General features: G+C 39.9%; 5 protein-coding genes across 10 annotated transcripts in view; 4 read left to right on the forward strand and 1 right to left on the reverse strand.

Moving 5' to 3' along the window:
* LOC5567881 (centrosomal protein of 135 kDa) overlaps positions 1 to 423 on the forward strand; it is a 116,179-nt gene extending 115,756 nt beyond the window's left edge. For all 3 annotated transcript variants that reach the window (XM_021854976.1, XM_021854975.1, XM_021854977.1), the window contains one exon: positions 123 to 423. The gene's annotated coding sequence lies outside the window, so the exon portion shown is untranslated. The remainder of the gene's footprint in view (positions 1 to 122) is intronic.
* On the reverse strand, positions 378 to 7,640 carry LOC110679636. 4 transcript variants are annotated; one of them, XM_021854987.1, is made up of 3 exons: positions 7,177 to 7,640; positions 692 to 992; positions 378 to 604 (listed from the first exon to the last, which is right to left on the reverse strand). In XM_021854987.1, exons 1-3 carry the CDS (start codon positions 7,237 to 7,239, stop codon positions 585 to 587), a joined length of 384 nt encoding a protein of 127 aa, XP_021710679.1. In that variant the 5' UTR covers positions 7,240 to 7,640; the 3' UTR covers positions 378 to 584. The 4 variants fall into 4 exon arrangements, 3 of the variants coding, with proteins under 3 accessions (XP_021710679.1, XP_021710676.1, XP_021710677.1); XR_002502666.1 differs by lacking the exon at positions 7,177 to 7,640 and adding an exon at positions 1,310 to 1,357 and having other exon boundaries at positions 381 to 604; positions 660 to 992; XM_021854984.1 differs by having other exon boundaries at positions 381 to 604; positions 660 to 992; positions 7,177 to 7,637.
* LOC5567879 lies at positions 1,424 to 3,292 on the forward strand. Its single transcript, XM_001651862.2, has 2 exons — positions 1,424 to 1,703; positions 1,757 to 3,292. The coding sequence occupies exons 1-2, from the start codon at positions 1,571 to 1,573 to the stop codon at positions 2,902 to 2,904; spliced, it is 1,281 nt and encodes a 426-aa protein (XP_001651912.2). The 5' UTR covers positions 1,424 to 1,570; the 3' UTR covers positions 2,905 to 3,292.
* On the forward strand, positions 5,661 to 7,412 carry LOC5567878. Its single transcript, XM_001651861.2, has 2 exons — positions 5,661 to 5,964; positions 6,028 to 7,412. The coding sequence occupies exons 1-2, from the start codon at positions 5,835 to 5,837 to the stop codon at positions 7,155 to 7,157; spliced, it is 1,260 nt and encodes a 419-aa protein (XP_001651911.2). The 5' UTR covers positions 5,661 to 5,834; the 3' UTR covers positions 7,158 to 7,412.
* A 5,065-nt stretch (positions 7,641 to 12,705) lies between the features above and the next one.
* LOC5567877 (apyrase) lies at positions 12,706 to 14,914 on the forward strand. Its single transcript, XM_001651860.2, has 8 exons — positions 12,706 to 12,902; positions 12,965 to 13,190; positions 13,252 to 13,461; positions 13,520 to 13,807; positions 13,864 to 14,148; positions 14,213 to 14,285; positions 14,352 to 14,694; positions 14,763 to 14,914. Exons 1-8 carry the CDS (start codon positions 12,751 to 12,753, stop codon positions 14,872 to 14,874), a joined length of 1,689 nt encoding a protein of 562 aa, XP_001651910.2. The 5' UTR covers positions 12,706 to 12,750; the 3' UTR covers positions 14,875 to 14,914.
* Positions 14,915 to 15,457: the final 543 nt, after the last annotated feature.

The raw sequence follows: 15,457 nt of genomic DNA on the forward strand, positions 1-15,457 counted from the left end.
TATTATTCTATATTACACTGTTCAGATTTACTGAACGCTACTCATAATAGATTTTCCGGTATCATCATCCATCCTGGCTCATCATGTAGACATGCGCGCTAATGTAATTAAATGCATTTTAGATGAAGTACTTGACATACGCAGAAGACGAAGCACCGGTGGCGTGAAAATAAATGATGCGGATCACCGTCACAGGAACCGCCCTTCCCTTCCGGAAGCGCCAACAACATCAACTGGAAACCAAGTGAACCCATCGATTGAATGTAACTATGAACAGAAAACTCGCAAACTCAATTTTAAAATCAAAGTGCCGGGTAATCTCCAAGCCAAAGCACCGATGAATAAGGTTGTCAATAAATAATTGTAGGCGTTCAATATTCCGTCCATATTTTGTATTTGTTAATATAATAATGTGTTACAGAATGGTGAGTTATTTTTATTGCACTATGGATGCAAAAAATTCCATATCAAAAACTGGGATCGCAATCGCACCTTCTTTCGCTTTGTGTCGGAGATCGATGGCTACGCTATGTTCACCGGGTGGTGCAAACTTTATCAGTTTATTTTTCGTGTCGATATGGAAGTTACGAACCATGTAATTGCCCTGAAAATGTACACAATCTTGTTTCTGATTTGAAATGCTTTGGTGGCGTAGCTACCGAATTGAAGGGACAACTTATGCTCATGTTACCATGCTTTTCCATTTCGCTAACCATCATGTTTATCAGTAGGTCATCGGTTTCGGCATTATCCAAACTGCAGACATCAACGCTGGATTCAAACATTACTACATATTTCGTTCTCATCTTTGTTTTGAGATGTAAGCGAACCAGCAAACCATCAGAGACATTTTGGTAAATGATTGCATCTATGTCCACCATCGTGTTGCCGCGCAGATGTCCTGTTCCGTTGCGCAAAGTAATGAAAATCTTGGCGTAGTCATCATTGGTCTTGAAATCTACCTCTCGGATAGTAATAAACGTTGCGTCTAGCTAAGAATAAAAATATTGATATGAATGAGAAGAACACCGTATATGTCGAAAAATCATAATACTATATATTTTTTCAATAAATTAAAAATTATAATGTTCGCTTTAAATTTTATCCTAATTATTTGATTGCGACAGCTTCCATCCATGGGATAATGTAATCAATCAATCAATTAATCAACAACCTTTGATAACTTTACTCTGTTGAACCTTTCAGTGTTCCGATTTCTAACTAACTGAGGTTCCATGAAATTTTTGAATCACGAAAAGAATAGTTTTATCATTTTCAACATTGCGGTTTGCCAAACTACTCAAAGTACCGTTCATTCAACTCGCTCACTCTCTCAAAACGCGGGATTGCTATAACGGCTCCATGAGGTAGGTGCAGCAGCTTTTGTAGTGTTGAGTGTGTGAATCCACCAACTAATAATCTCATTAGGTTGTGATCGTTCGCCACGGTCTGACCGTTCGCTGGAGCTCGTCATCGTTGTCGGCGTCCAAGTCGATAAATCTTTATTAGATTCGAAGTGAAAGTGGTGAAAAAGTGCGCCTTGGCTTCTCAATCAACTAGCATTGAGAGAATGTGGAACAAGTTCGTTGGCTTATTGCTGCTGATTTCTCAGATAAAGACAAATTTCTCCAGAACCGCTGTAGAATCGCAAGTGGATGATAAATGGGAGAACATCTATGGAGAGCAATTTATGAAAGATGACGGTAAGTGCAATAATATAACGTAGCGAGTATTAACTTGAAGATCTTGATTTTAGGCTGTAAAATTTCTTTGGGCAAAGAACTCAACATTAAGCAACCGCTTTTTCTTGTGCCGGGAACGGAAACATTCTACACCCCATTGCCCAACACTACAGACCTAATGTTCCACTCGGGAGAACAACTAGAACTATTCTGTACGCGTGGATTTGCCAATTCGGATGCGGTTCCAAGCAAAACGACCTCCATCGTAACATCATGTGACGGAGACGACGGGTTCATCCACAATGGAGAAACCTACAACATATCACAACTTACTTGTAGAGCACCGGTATTTCATGTTGCGGTTCGGACGGGTGGCCGTTGCTTCAACGAAGCAAGTTTAGTGAAAATCGGGTTTGACATGGGTTCTCGTTTCGCCAAAATTTACGAAGCTTGTTTTGACGAAAACTCTATGCAAACGTACTATGTCAAACACAGTTTGTCACCAGCTAATGCGAAACACCAATCCACGAAGCGACCACCATCGTTCATCCAGGGAGATTTTTATCCTTCCTTGAGGATGACTAAGCTCTACAATATAGAATCGCAGCGGAAGACGTTTGAGAAGATTCTTGGCTCTTCAGCACGCGCAGATGCTTTGTTGAACAGCAAACAGGATATGTTCCTAGCACGTGGTCATCTAGCTGCAAAAGCTGACTTTGTGTTTGGTGCGCACCAACGTGCAACGTTCTGGTTCATTAACGTCGCACCGCAATGGCAGAAGTTTAACGCATTCAACTGGCAGCGCATAGAAACAGGCGTAAAAGACTTTGTTGCGCGTAATGATCTGAACGTTACTGTTTATACTGGTACGTACGGTATTCTGGAGCTTGCGGATGCAAACGGCGATATGCAGCCAATTTACTTGGATATCGATCCCGACAACGGTGGGCGGATACCGGTTCCGAAAGTGTACTACAAAGTGCTACACGACGAGCAAAACGATGCAGGAATTGTGCTGATTGGAGTTAACAATCCACACGCAACGATGGATGAGATTAAGGATAATTACATGTTTTGTGAGGACGTTGCCGATAAAATTAGCTGGCTAAAATGGAAGCGTGATTTCATCCCTGGAGGATACTCTTATGCCTGCGATGTGAACGAATTTAATGCTGTTACCAATCATCTGCCACTGAATAATATTTCTAATTTATTGACATAACGGATATTGCATAGTGATCGACTTTTTTAAATCACTTTATGTCTATGTTGATTACTTTTATGCGATGTAAATAGAGTCAAGGTAAAATGCGAAAAAATAACGACAGAAATCTTGAAGTTTCTTATTAGATTTCAAAGATTTCAAATATCTTAAGTTTTACTTCATAACATGTCATCAAAAATGCATTAGGAAAACAATCCATGCTTACGAATTAGTAACTTATTATCAGGGTATTAGTTTAGCTGTCGGTAGTCAAGTTAAGCATCAACTGTGTGTTGCATCTTCGTAAATGCGGGTTTCGTTATATTTCTTTTAACTTAACTACGCATCTTTTGAATGTTGGATACAAAACTGATAGTCATTTCTTTTATATAAATATTTTCTGTATAAGATACACCAAAGAAATTTTGTTTCATTACATGAAAAAATCCCTCGATAATATCTCACGAAGCTTCAAGTTATTATTAATCGTATGTTCCAGAAGCAGACTCAAATCATTTCAATGAGGATGAGATATTCCACTAATCAGCTTCTTCGAATGAAAACCGAATTTAGCGACTCGTCTCCAATCACCCGACTCGCAGAATAAGCCTGAATAATTAGAAAATATGCCAGGATGCCTCTGATTCTTAACCGTTAGTAAATGAAAACCGAATTCAGTGCAATACCATTCAGTTCCACTAGAGTTTGTATGTTATGACCGATACGCGGTTTTCGACCTTGAGATTGAGGTTTGCAGTTTTCATTTACTAACAGGTTAGCAGTTTTCTTTCACTAATAATACTAATACTCTAAACAGCTTGAAGATTTTTGTACTTCTAAGTTTTTTTTTGTAGAAATTCTTTCAAGAGCCACTTCTTGGATTTCTCTAGTTTTTTTATTAATCAATCCAATAATTTCGTTAGGAATTCCTTATGAAGTTCTTACAGATATACTGCCGTGAATCGCAAGTCAGTCCCATCTGTAAAAAGTAGGCATTGAGAAAATGGGCTGTGAAGTTTTCAAACTCGTTTTCCATATCTTTCCGAGAAAAATATAAAGATAATCAAAACACGGTTCATATTTGTGTTAAACGGTGTGAACATCTGTAGTGGGACTGATATGCGATTACTTTTCGTCATGGGACAATTAGACTTGCTGTTTTTTTTCCTATTTTTCCGAACAAATCATATTAACTCATCAGTGCAACTGAAAGGGCATTGGAAGATATGTTGAAAACGGAACCTAACTCAATTTGGACGAAAATGCAGATGGGACTGATTGCGATTCACGGCAGTATACATCCAAGAACTCTCTCAATGACACGTTTAAGAATTCCTTTTAAAAAATACTACAGTTTCTCAACCTTTTTATGGATTCTTCCAAACCCCAGATTCAATAAATCTGTGTGAAACTTTTCAAGAACATGTTGAAGATAATAGTTTAGATTTATTTCTAAACATTTGTCTAGCATATCACATAATATTAGCCCACTAATAAGGTACCCCGGGGCAAGTGGGACCTCAAAAAACGACAATTTAAGGCGAAGTAGGCCGTCATTGAAATTTGTTCGTTTCGTTGCTTATTGTTGCTTATTCCTCTTATGTTTTCAATTTAATGAAAATCAGTTTCGCACAGCCATATCTGGAAAAGTATCAGCATACTTTCTGCTTGTAAACTCATATATTGATATTTTTTCGATTCAATATCAATTATGAGGACTAGGAGTTATATTACTTTGAAATAGCGAGCTATAAATCCAACATGGCTGCTAACACGAATGACGGGCTACTTAGCCTTAAATTAATTGTTAAATATAATTTTCAAAAGTCAATATTTTGCAAATCCAACAACATGGTCACATTTTTGCAACATATTAACAACTAGTTGACCCGGCAAACCAATTTTATTTATATACATTTTTACTGTAAAAGCTAAAAAGTAAATAGTTTAAACTCAAACATAGTTTCTCCGATTTATATTAAGAAATTAATGTCGTGATTGAATCACTCCCAATGCCACACCCGTGACGCGTCTCTGTACATTCTGAATAACATTTTTTGTCGAACTGTGTAAGTTGGTTGAAAAATATTCTCGGAAGCAGATGGTCAGAAACTAAGAGCGAATGGCTTAGCTTTTGCACAGTAATGCCTGATTATTTAAGGGGGTTTTGTTTGTCTTTGTTTCGAATTTGAACGGAGAATTATTGCAGGACTTTTAGCTCTCATTAATTATAATCCAAATCTCCAAACTTAAGGTGAAGATAAATCGAAGCCAAAGCTCAAATTTTTAAGAGCACAGATCTGGAGAACCAAACATCCGTTTTAGCTGAAAATTTAATCGATTGATCACTCGCTGGTTGTTTCAGCTTTCAGTTTTCAGATCCAACGGGTGTTCGGTTCTCCAGATTTGTGCTCTTGAAAATTTGAGGTTTGGCTTCGTTTCATCTTCACCTTAATCATTTTGTTTGAATAATAGTCAATGGTTACTTTATTCTTTCCAGTACTGTATGTTTTTTTGATGAGGCGCCACGGCAACTTCTAAAATAAAGAAATTTGCTAGATATCTACGCAACAAGTTATTTTGCGTTTCGAGCTACCAGTTTGAACTGGAATTGGATCGATTACATATTCCATTCTGTTATGCACTTTACCTAGAATTTTGGAAGAAATTAAGTGAGCGATTACGAATGTAAAAAAACTGGTTGTGACAAATGCAAAAGTCAGGTATCCCTACCCAAACTGTTTCTTTCACTTTCTCTGATGCTTAATATTATTTGGGATTCCGTTACCTGTTCCGAGAAAGCCGAAAGCCACAACGAAAAGTAATAGATTTATTTATTAGGTCATATTAGATATAAATGCCTCACTTGGCTTTAAATTTTCGCAGAAAACAGTCGCAAAGTTGCGATCGATTTTAACATTTTCAAGAGGTGCTCAACATACCTCAAAATGCAATTCATATTTGCGGTACTGTTGCTGATGGCATATGGTGTCATACCAAATAAGTGTAGATTCGCCTCTGAAGTGTCAACCATCACATATGAAACGAAGTACAACGGGGACTTCGACAAGAACATTGGTAAGATTTCTGCTGTTGAATTAAATCAACAATCTTTAAGAACGCCTTTTTAAACTCTTCCAGGATGTCAAATTTCACTGAATGATGACCTCGATCAACACCAACCGCTATTTATTGTACCGGGCACATCAAGATTTGTCACTCCGACAGCAAACACCACCGATTTGCAATTCAAAAGCGGTGAACAGGTGGAGCTCCATTGCTGTCATGGTTTTCTCATATCGGATGCAACATCGATAATTGCAACCTGCAATGGGAAAGATAAATTCATCCACCATAGCAAAGTGTACGACATTTCGCATTTGACTTGTCGAGATCCCGTTTTTCACATTGCCTCGAGAGTAGGAACGCTTTGCTACAACAATGGAACGCTCATCAAGGTTGGGTTCGATTTGGGTACCCGATTCCTAACACTTTATGAAATCTGCTTCGACGAAAAGCTTCTTCAAACTCACTACGTTAAATACGGTCTAGCTCCGTGGAATATCAAGCACGAAAGAGCCAAACGTGATCATTTCTTGCAGGGTGATTTTTTCCCCGATATGGAGATGGCTGAGATCTATTCGTTCGATGTACAGCACGCCACATTGGGATTGATACTGGGTTCTACGAATCGTGCTAACAATTTGCTGAATCGAAGGAAGGACATTTTCATAGCAAAAGGACGACTCGCCGCGCAAGCAGATTTTGTCTATGGGTCACAGCAAGCAGCCACGTTTCGATACAGTAACGTTGCTCCACAGTGGGAAAAGTTCAGAACATTCAACTGGCAGCACATTGAAAACGGTGTTAGAGCCTTTGTAACTCGGCATAATTTGAATGTGACCGTGTACACTGGAACGTATGGAGTCATAGAACTGCCCGACGCTAACGGAAAAATGCAACCAATTTACTTGGATTATGACGTGCGTAGTGGCGGCCGCGTTCCCGTGCCGAAAATATTCTACAAAATTCTTCACGACCCACAGCACAGTGCAGGAATCGCCTTGATTGGTGTTAACAATCCCTACGCCAGCTTAAGCGACATTGAGAAGGATTATCTGTTTTGTGAGGACGTGTCGCGAAGAATTAACTGGTTGGAATGGATTCCTGACTACATTCCCGGAGGATACACTTACGCGTGTGAAGTGAATGAGTTCAACGATGTTATTCGGCACCATAAATTTGATGAGATATCAAATTTGTTGGTTTAGAGTAACTACTTTTACGTACCAGTAGCACAAACGAAAGTGATATCACAATAGCACAGGAGGCTTCTACGTTCCGAATGGACATGATTGCAGAACACTATTAGCGCAGTTTTCTGCTTTGTTGATCTATTTGAAGCATCATTTCACGGTTTGTAAACCGGGTGATAAAAATAATTGATGCATTATTTATGTTAGCTGTGTAATTATAAAGAGTTGAAAATACATTATTTTGTCTGAATAAAGGCTAGTCCGTACATATATACAGTCGACTTTCCACATTTAGATATTCTACAACTCCTTCCCTATGTCGATGATTTTTTCGGTTCATTCTGTATACGTTTTCACTCACCATACGTCGATAACCCCATATCTCGAATTGCTCTTGTTGATTTTCCCGCCCGGGTTTCTTTCCGTATATAGTTCCCAAGGCTTGGGCACGTCAGGAGTTAATCATCAATATTAATCTCCTTTTCCCGAGCAGCCTAGATAGCCGCGTAGTGTCGGTAGCGGTTGTTTCAACTGGCTAAGAATTAACACTACGGACTGCCTGTTCCGGTGGTAAAAGTCCACCTCACAGGTGACCCCTAATTTATGGTGTGATGCGTACCGTGCCTAGGAATGAATGGTTAGGGGGGTCTAAATAAAACCTAACCGCAAACGGAGCCTGTGGGGTACCAGGGCGCCATCCACAGTATTGAGTCCTTCCTGTGCTACCCGGAGCAATGGTGCAGGTGACCTTGTGTTTCTCCGAGATAATCGGCTGCCCTTCTTCAGTCTCTATCCTGAGGCTTAATAAGGGTGGGATTATGAATATGTTGACATTTAATTTAAATTATCACCTATATGGATTCGCATTATGCGTTTTACACAGTGTATTCTGTGCTCTTTCGCCTTTGGCGACTTTTAATAGATACCGATCTGGTTTTTTCGTTGCTGGTCTTTTTCGTGCTGAGATTGCAAAAAGCTTAACCCTGCCTAGTTTGGGTAGTGGCTACGGTTAGGTTAGCTCAGATCAATCTTCAGCATAAAAGAACAGCAACGATCAATCTTTGCAGACTCTTGCAAAATGGTGCAGCCCAAGTGGCGCTAGTTCAAGAACCCTACTTTCGTAGAGGAAACTTCTATCTAGGTAACCTTGTGGACCCAGTTTTTGCTACTTTCAGCAAACTTGAAATGGCAAACTCGCGCTCCATGCCCCGCGCATGCGTGCTCGTAAATTAATCAATCGTTGCTACACTCATTTCTGAGTTGACGACCAGAGATGTATGTGCTGTCACAATTGATGTTTCTGTTGGTGACCTCAACAGGAAATACGTCTATTGTTCGGTATATTTACCACATGATGAACCATCCCCAACGGATGATTTCAAACGAGTTGTCGTACACTGCGTAACAAAAGACCTTCCGCTGATTGTGGGCAGTGATGCCAATGCTCATCACATCATCTGGGGCAGCTCAGATATCAATTCGAGAGGCTCCAGTCTGATGGAATACTTAAGTAGCACAGACCTTGGATTACTTAACATTGGCAATCGCCCAACCTTCATGGTTTCTAATAGAGAAAAAGTGTTAGACATAACGCTCTGCTCGAATAGAATCAGTCACGAGTTGACGAATTGGCATGTATCAGATGAGGAATCATTGTCTGATCATCGCTACATCATCTTTGAACATTCAAATGTAACTGCACAGACTTTGCGTTTTAGGAATCCCCGATCAACAAACTGGGAACTCTATATTGAATTGGTTGCGACCAAATTTCATGGATATTCTCCGTCCATTGAAAATCCGAGTGATCTGGATGATGCCGTTGATACTACACCATCCTACATTATGGAAGCTTTTGAAGAAGCATGTCCTCTGCGGTCTGTAAAGACTACAAGAGGGACCCCATGGTGGAATTCCGATCTGACTATACTCAGGAAACAATGTAGAAGGAGTTGGAACAGACGCCGTTCAGCTGGATCAGAGTCGTTCAAGTCAGCTCGCAAGGCTTACAAGAAGGCTCTTCGTTCTGCTGAACGATCCGGCTGGAAAAACCTTTGTACAAATGTTTCCAGTTTGAGTGAAGTCAGTCGGCTGAACAAAATCCTTGCAAAATCTAAGGATTTCCAAGTGAACGAAATTCGCTTACCTAATGGTGACTTTACTTCTTCCGATGAAGAAGTTTTAGAATGTTTATTCAATACACACTTCCCCGGATGTGTGGACATAGCATCTACGGATGAACCAAATGTCTTTTCATGTAGTTACGAATCTCTGGCCTCGGCTCGCAGTATCGTAACTACTGAATCGATTCAATGGGCACTTAATAGTTTTGCTCCTTTCAAATCTCCAGGAGCGGATGGGATTTATCCTGTTCTGCTCCAAAAGGGGTTTGAGTTTATCAAACATGTTTTGAAAAAGCTACTTGTAAGCAGTTTTGCTACCGGGTATATTCCCAAATCCTGGCGTGATATTACTGTAAAGTTTATCCCGAAAGGAGGACGTGCGTCGTATGAAGAAGCGAAGAGTTTTAGACCAATCAGTCTAACCTCTTTTCTTCTGAAATGTCTGGAACGCATTATCGATCATCACATCCGTGATATTTATTTGGCAAACATGCCTCTTCATGTGAATCAACATGCTTACCAATCTGGAAAGTCCACTGTGACTCTTTTACACAAAGTTGTATACGATATCGAGAAAGCATTCGCTCAGAAGCAATCCTGCTTGGGTGTTTTCTTGGATATTGAGGGTGCCTTTGATAACGTGTCTTTCGATGCCATATTGGAAGCAGCACGAAACCATGGGCTACCTACAATGATTACCAATTGGATTCATCAAATGCTCAAAAACCGACATCTCTTCTCGACATTGCGTCAAGCAGCGATTCAAAAATTGAGTGTTTGCGGATGCCCCCAAGGGGGAGTCTTGTCACCACTTTTGTGGAATCTCGTAGCAGATACGCTATTGAGGCAACTCAATAAAAGCGGTTTTCCAACATATGGATTTGCCGACGACTATCTAGCTCTGATAGTTGGTATGTGCTTAAGACGAAACCTAGATGGAATTCGACCTTTACGTCTTTTTGGCACTGAGATTAATGTGACTGATCAAGTAAAGTATGTCGGAGTCATTCTAGATTCCAAACTTTCATGGACACCTCACATTGATTTCAGAGTCAAAAAAGCTTGCATGGCCTTCGGTCAATGCCGGCGAACCTTTGGTAAAACTTGGGGTCTCAAACCCAAATATATCAAATGGATTTACACAACAGTTGTTCGACCAATATTGGCATATGGATGTCTTGTATGGTGGCAAAAGGGCGAAGTGAGAATAATCCAATCAAAATTGGGCCATCTCCAAAGGATGTGCTTGATGGCGATGTCTGGTGCGTTCTCTACAACTCCCACAGCAGCGCTCGAGGCCCTTTTCGACGTTGCGCCACTACATATATATCTTAAACAAGAAGCACTTTCTTGCTCTTACCGTTTATGGGTACTGGATCTACTGGAGAAAAATCCAGTGAATCGTAGATCTACACACACTTTTGGTGAATTGGGACAAAATTGTCCTTGCTCCAAGTGATCTCACAATTGCTTGTCACTTTCCTTACAGGACATTTATCACACAATTCCCTCCACGGGAAGAGTGGACGTCTGGCTATTTGGAAAGAAGTATATCAAACAATATAGTATGTTACACTGATGGCTCCCTTCTTGAAGGTAGAGCTGGTGCAGGAGTATATTCTTGTGAGCTAAGGCTGAATCAGTTTTACTCACTTGGTAGAAACTGCACCGTTTTTCAGGCGGAAATATTTGCCCTTATGTGTGGAGTGCAATCAGCACTTCAACAGCGCGTAATGGGTAAAGTCATATACTTCTGTTCAGATAGTCAAGCTGCTATAAAAGCTCTCGCTTCGGCCAACTCAAGGTCGAAGCTTGTTATCGCATGTCGAACTCAAATGGAGGAACTGAATTCAGTCAACTCTGTAAACCTTGTATAGGTACCTGGCCATTCTTCCATCGTTGGAAATGTATTGGCTGATGAGCTAGCTCGCGATGGAGCATCGCATGACTTCATTGGCCCTGAGCCGGCTATTCGAATTTCGAAGTGCTGGGTGAAACTTCAGATAAATTCTTGGGCGGCAACTCAGCACAAGCAATATTGGAATAGTTTGGAGTCATGTCGTCAAACAAAATTGTACATTACTGAGCCATCTCCAAGGGTGGCGAAGTATTTAACAAATCTGTCAAAGCAGAATTGCAGTCTCTTGGTCAGAGCGTTGACAGGCCACTGCCGACTCAACTATCACATGGCAAATATTCAGCGTGCTGACTCATTTGTGTGTGATAGTTGTGACTCCGATTATGGAACTTCGTATCACCTGATATGTAACTGTCCAGTTTTTGCGCAAATGCGATTCCAATTACTTGGTAAACACTTATTAAGTGAAACTGAATACAGAAGCCTGAATCTTCAGGACATCCTGTTATTCTTAACCCGCTGTGGTAATGAGCTATAGGCTCTCTTTACGCTCATGCGTTTTGCAGTGCCCTTTTTAGGGCGCTGTTCGAACCCATTGTGGTATGGAGCTACATGCTCTCATTTCGCTTATGCGATCTTCCCTCTTCAAGGGACCCCACTCCTATTTCCTCCCATCTTTCCCTTCCCTTTCCTCTCCCATCGGGTAGATGATGAAATAGGCTCAAATATGGCGATGGCACAAATCTCCCAACTGGTGGGGAACGTGCCTTTGGAGCCGGCCTTCTGATACCTGATACCTGATAAAATGAGGCACCGGTAGTGGTTTCTGAAATGTAGTAGGGGAATAACTGACATGTTTGCCCCCCAAAGTGATTTTATCTCAAAATATTCAAGAATAACATGTTTTCCGGCTTATTAAGTGCTTTGGTGCTTATTTGGTGTTATTTGGTGCTAATATTATACATATTCGCCGTAATATAAGGGTACTACTTATATTGTATTGAATGGAGACAAAAATAACCATATAAGTTATTCGAATTGAGTAATAGAGAGTTACGCATGTTTTGAACCTTGTTATAAAGCACCACCTCATTACGGTAAACTTAAAATTATTTCTTAAATTATCGATTAGCGTCTTTTTAAGTAATATTAATAGTAAATAAAGAAAATTTCATTACAAGTAGAATTACATGCGATGTAGGCCGTCTAAATTAATTATAATATCACGTCGTTTTTGATTGCATCGTCGTTGATTATTGCATAATATTACATTCAAATTATTGTAATAACAATGGACTACGCGACGTGTTATACATGCTACTGTGTACTTTGCAAGCTTTTAAGTCTCGTTTTCCGTTCGAATTGGCTCTGATTCAAACTGGAAATTACTGAGATTCAGCAGCAGGAGTAAAACTCGATTTCGAGGTAAGTCTGCCCATTATTCTTTTAGAAATTTCTGCTCTCTGTTGTGTAAGCCTTCTTTGAAAAATGATCACAGCAACTCCCACGTGCTAGCGATTACAATCAACAGAGGCCAGATGGACAAAAACAAACAGCGCAAGTTGCTTAAATAGAGACGTTGGTCGGGTGCTCAAGTCAAGTGGGCAAAATTGTTAGTTAAGAAAACATGGCTGGAAGACCGGGTTACAGTGCAGTGATTTTTCTATACGTAGTGAGTGTGGCGGTGATTGCAAGGGCCACGGATAATATGCCCGCTAATAAGGATGTATCAAAGCTGTTTCCCCTCACTTTGATTCACATAAACGACTTGCATGCAAGGTGAAAAGTTTGGTGCTAGAAAGTTTAAAAGCAAACTGTGATACTCAAATTTGCTATTTTAGGTTCGAAGAGACCAATATGAAGTCCAACGCTTGTACCCAGAAGGATCAATGCATTGCCGGAATCGCAAGAGTTTATCAAAAGATCAAGGATTTACTCAAAGAGTATGAGAGTAAAAATCCGATCTATCTCAATGCGGGTGATAACTTCCAGGGAACTCTGTGGTACAATCTTCTAAGGTGGAATGTGACGGCGGATTTTATTAAAAAGCTTAAACCGGCTGCCATGGTAAGCTTTTTGGATACTATTTTCAAGATTTTATAAAACTAATTTATATTATCAAAAACAGACTCTAGGAAACCACGAGTTTGATCATACACCGAAAGGATTGGCGCCTTATCTGGCAGAACTGAATAAAGAGGGAATTCCAACCATTGTTGCAAATCTAGTAATGAACAACGACCCCGATTTGAAAAGTTCAAAAATTCCAAAATCAATAAAACTTACTGTTGGTAAGAGGAAGATAGGTATAATTGGTGTCCTGTATGATAAAACGCATGTAAGTCTACGCATCTCATGGACGTAAGAAGTAAATTTCATTTTAAGAATTTCCTTAGGAGATAGCCCAAACGGGAAAGGTTACTTTATCGAATGCCGTAGAAGCGGTGAGACGAGAGGCCGCTGCATTGAAGAAAGATAAAATCGATATTATTGTGGTCTTGTCCCACTGTAGCTACGAAGAGGACAAGAAAATTGCAGCTGAAGCCGGTGACGATATCGATGTAATTGTTGGCGCGCATTCGCATTCGTTCTTATATTCACCGGATTCCAAACAGCCGCATGATCCAAAGGACAAAGTAGAAGGTCCTTATCCAACGATTGTAGAAAGTAAAAACAAACGGAAAGTAGGTTGAGAATTGCATATCAGAATTGAGAAAATAATTTATTATCATTTTTTCAGATTCCAATCGTGCAAGCAAAATCATTCGGTAAATATGTTGGTCGATTGACGCTTTACTTCGACGATACAGGTGAAGTGCAACACTGGGAGGGTTATCCTGTGTTCATCGACCACAAGGTTCAACAAGATCCACAAATTTTGAAAGATCTGGTGCCTTGGCGCGAGAAGGTTGAAGCAATCGGATCAACCGTAGTTGGTGAGACTAAGATTGAATTGGATCGAGACTCCTGCCGCGATCAGGAATGTACATTGGGTGTTTTGTACGCTGACGGTTTTGCTGATCAAGTAAGAGTTCTCAAAAACTATTCTAAAACCTATTTGCAACTTTCTCATAACTTCCACATTACAGTACACGAATGATACCTTCAGACCGTTTGCAATCATTCAAGCAGGCAATTTTCGGAATCCGATCAAAGTTGGAAGTATGCTCCCTTCTTGCTAATACTAATGTATGATCAAATTTCAAGTAACATTTTCTTACGACGCAGAGATTACGAATGGTGACATTATCGAGGCCGCACCATTCGGTTCCACAGCGGATCTGATTCGATTGAAGGGTGCTGACATATGGGACGTGGCCGAGCATTCATTCGCGCTGGACGATGAGGGTCGTACAAATTGCTTGCAAGTATCGGGACTGAGGATTGTTATCGATATCAGTAAGCCGATTAGGAGTAGGGTAAAGAAAATTGAAGTTATGGACTATACAAATCCCAAGTCTGATGAATTGAAACCATTGGATAAACAAGCAGAGTACTACATAGTTGTCCCATCATATCTGGCCGATGGAAAAGATGGATTTTCTGCAATGAAAAGGGCGACGGCAAGGCGGTAAGTATTTTTTCTGTTTTTTAGTATCCAACGTTTACTTCATTGTCCATTTAATTTTTTTTATACAGAACTGGTCCTTTGGATTCCGATGTTTTCAAAAATTATGTGGAAAAAATTAAGAAAGTAGATAACCTTAAGTTGGGTAGAGTAATAGTTTGTAAGGGTTCGAAATGTACTTAGTGACCCAATAAAAGACGTTCAGCCTGTATATTCGACATAAGTTAGGTTTTATTTTTCACTTTTAAATGGTTCAATTGCTCTCTTGGGAATACCATTGTACATGTTTTAACACCGAACCAAATTTTAGTACGGTACATGCACTGCTTTTGCCCTGTTACTAGTATTCGTGACCCTAAATTACAACTTTATAGAATCACGATATAGTTGCAATGGCTATAGAAATGAAATACTTACAGATTGATCATCCAGTGAACTCTTGTAACGACATAAATCTTTCGCTTATGTTTTAACCAGTAAAATAGTTATTTTTGTTTAATTAAAAGTTCTCATGGAACACCAAGAAGGCTTGGCGTTGAAAATTGTTCTGTTTAATAGTTAGATTCAGCTGGTGTAGTTTCTGAAAAAAGAGTCTCTTTCTGAAATATATGAGCATAGGTTGAGGTGTATCGTGCTTTACTCGTTTTCGTGATGCTTATAAATTTGAAAGGAGAAAATATGAAATGGCTGGTGGTGCTGTTCAGAAAAAGAACATGAAAATTTCTAAAGCTTGTGCTTTTTTTTCTCGTGCTGCATCCCATGTGGA

This window comes from Aedes aegypti, chromosome 3, assembly GCF_002204515.2.
Source record: "Aedes aegypti strain LVP_AGWG chromosome 3, AaegL5.0 Primary Assembly, whole genome shotgun sequence".
NCBI classification, from domain to species: domain Eukaryota; kingdom Metazoa; phylum Arthropoda; class Insecta; order Diptera; family Culicidae; genus Aedes; species Aedes aegypti.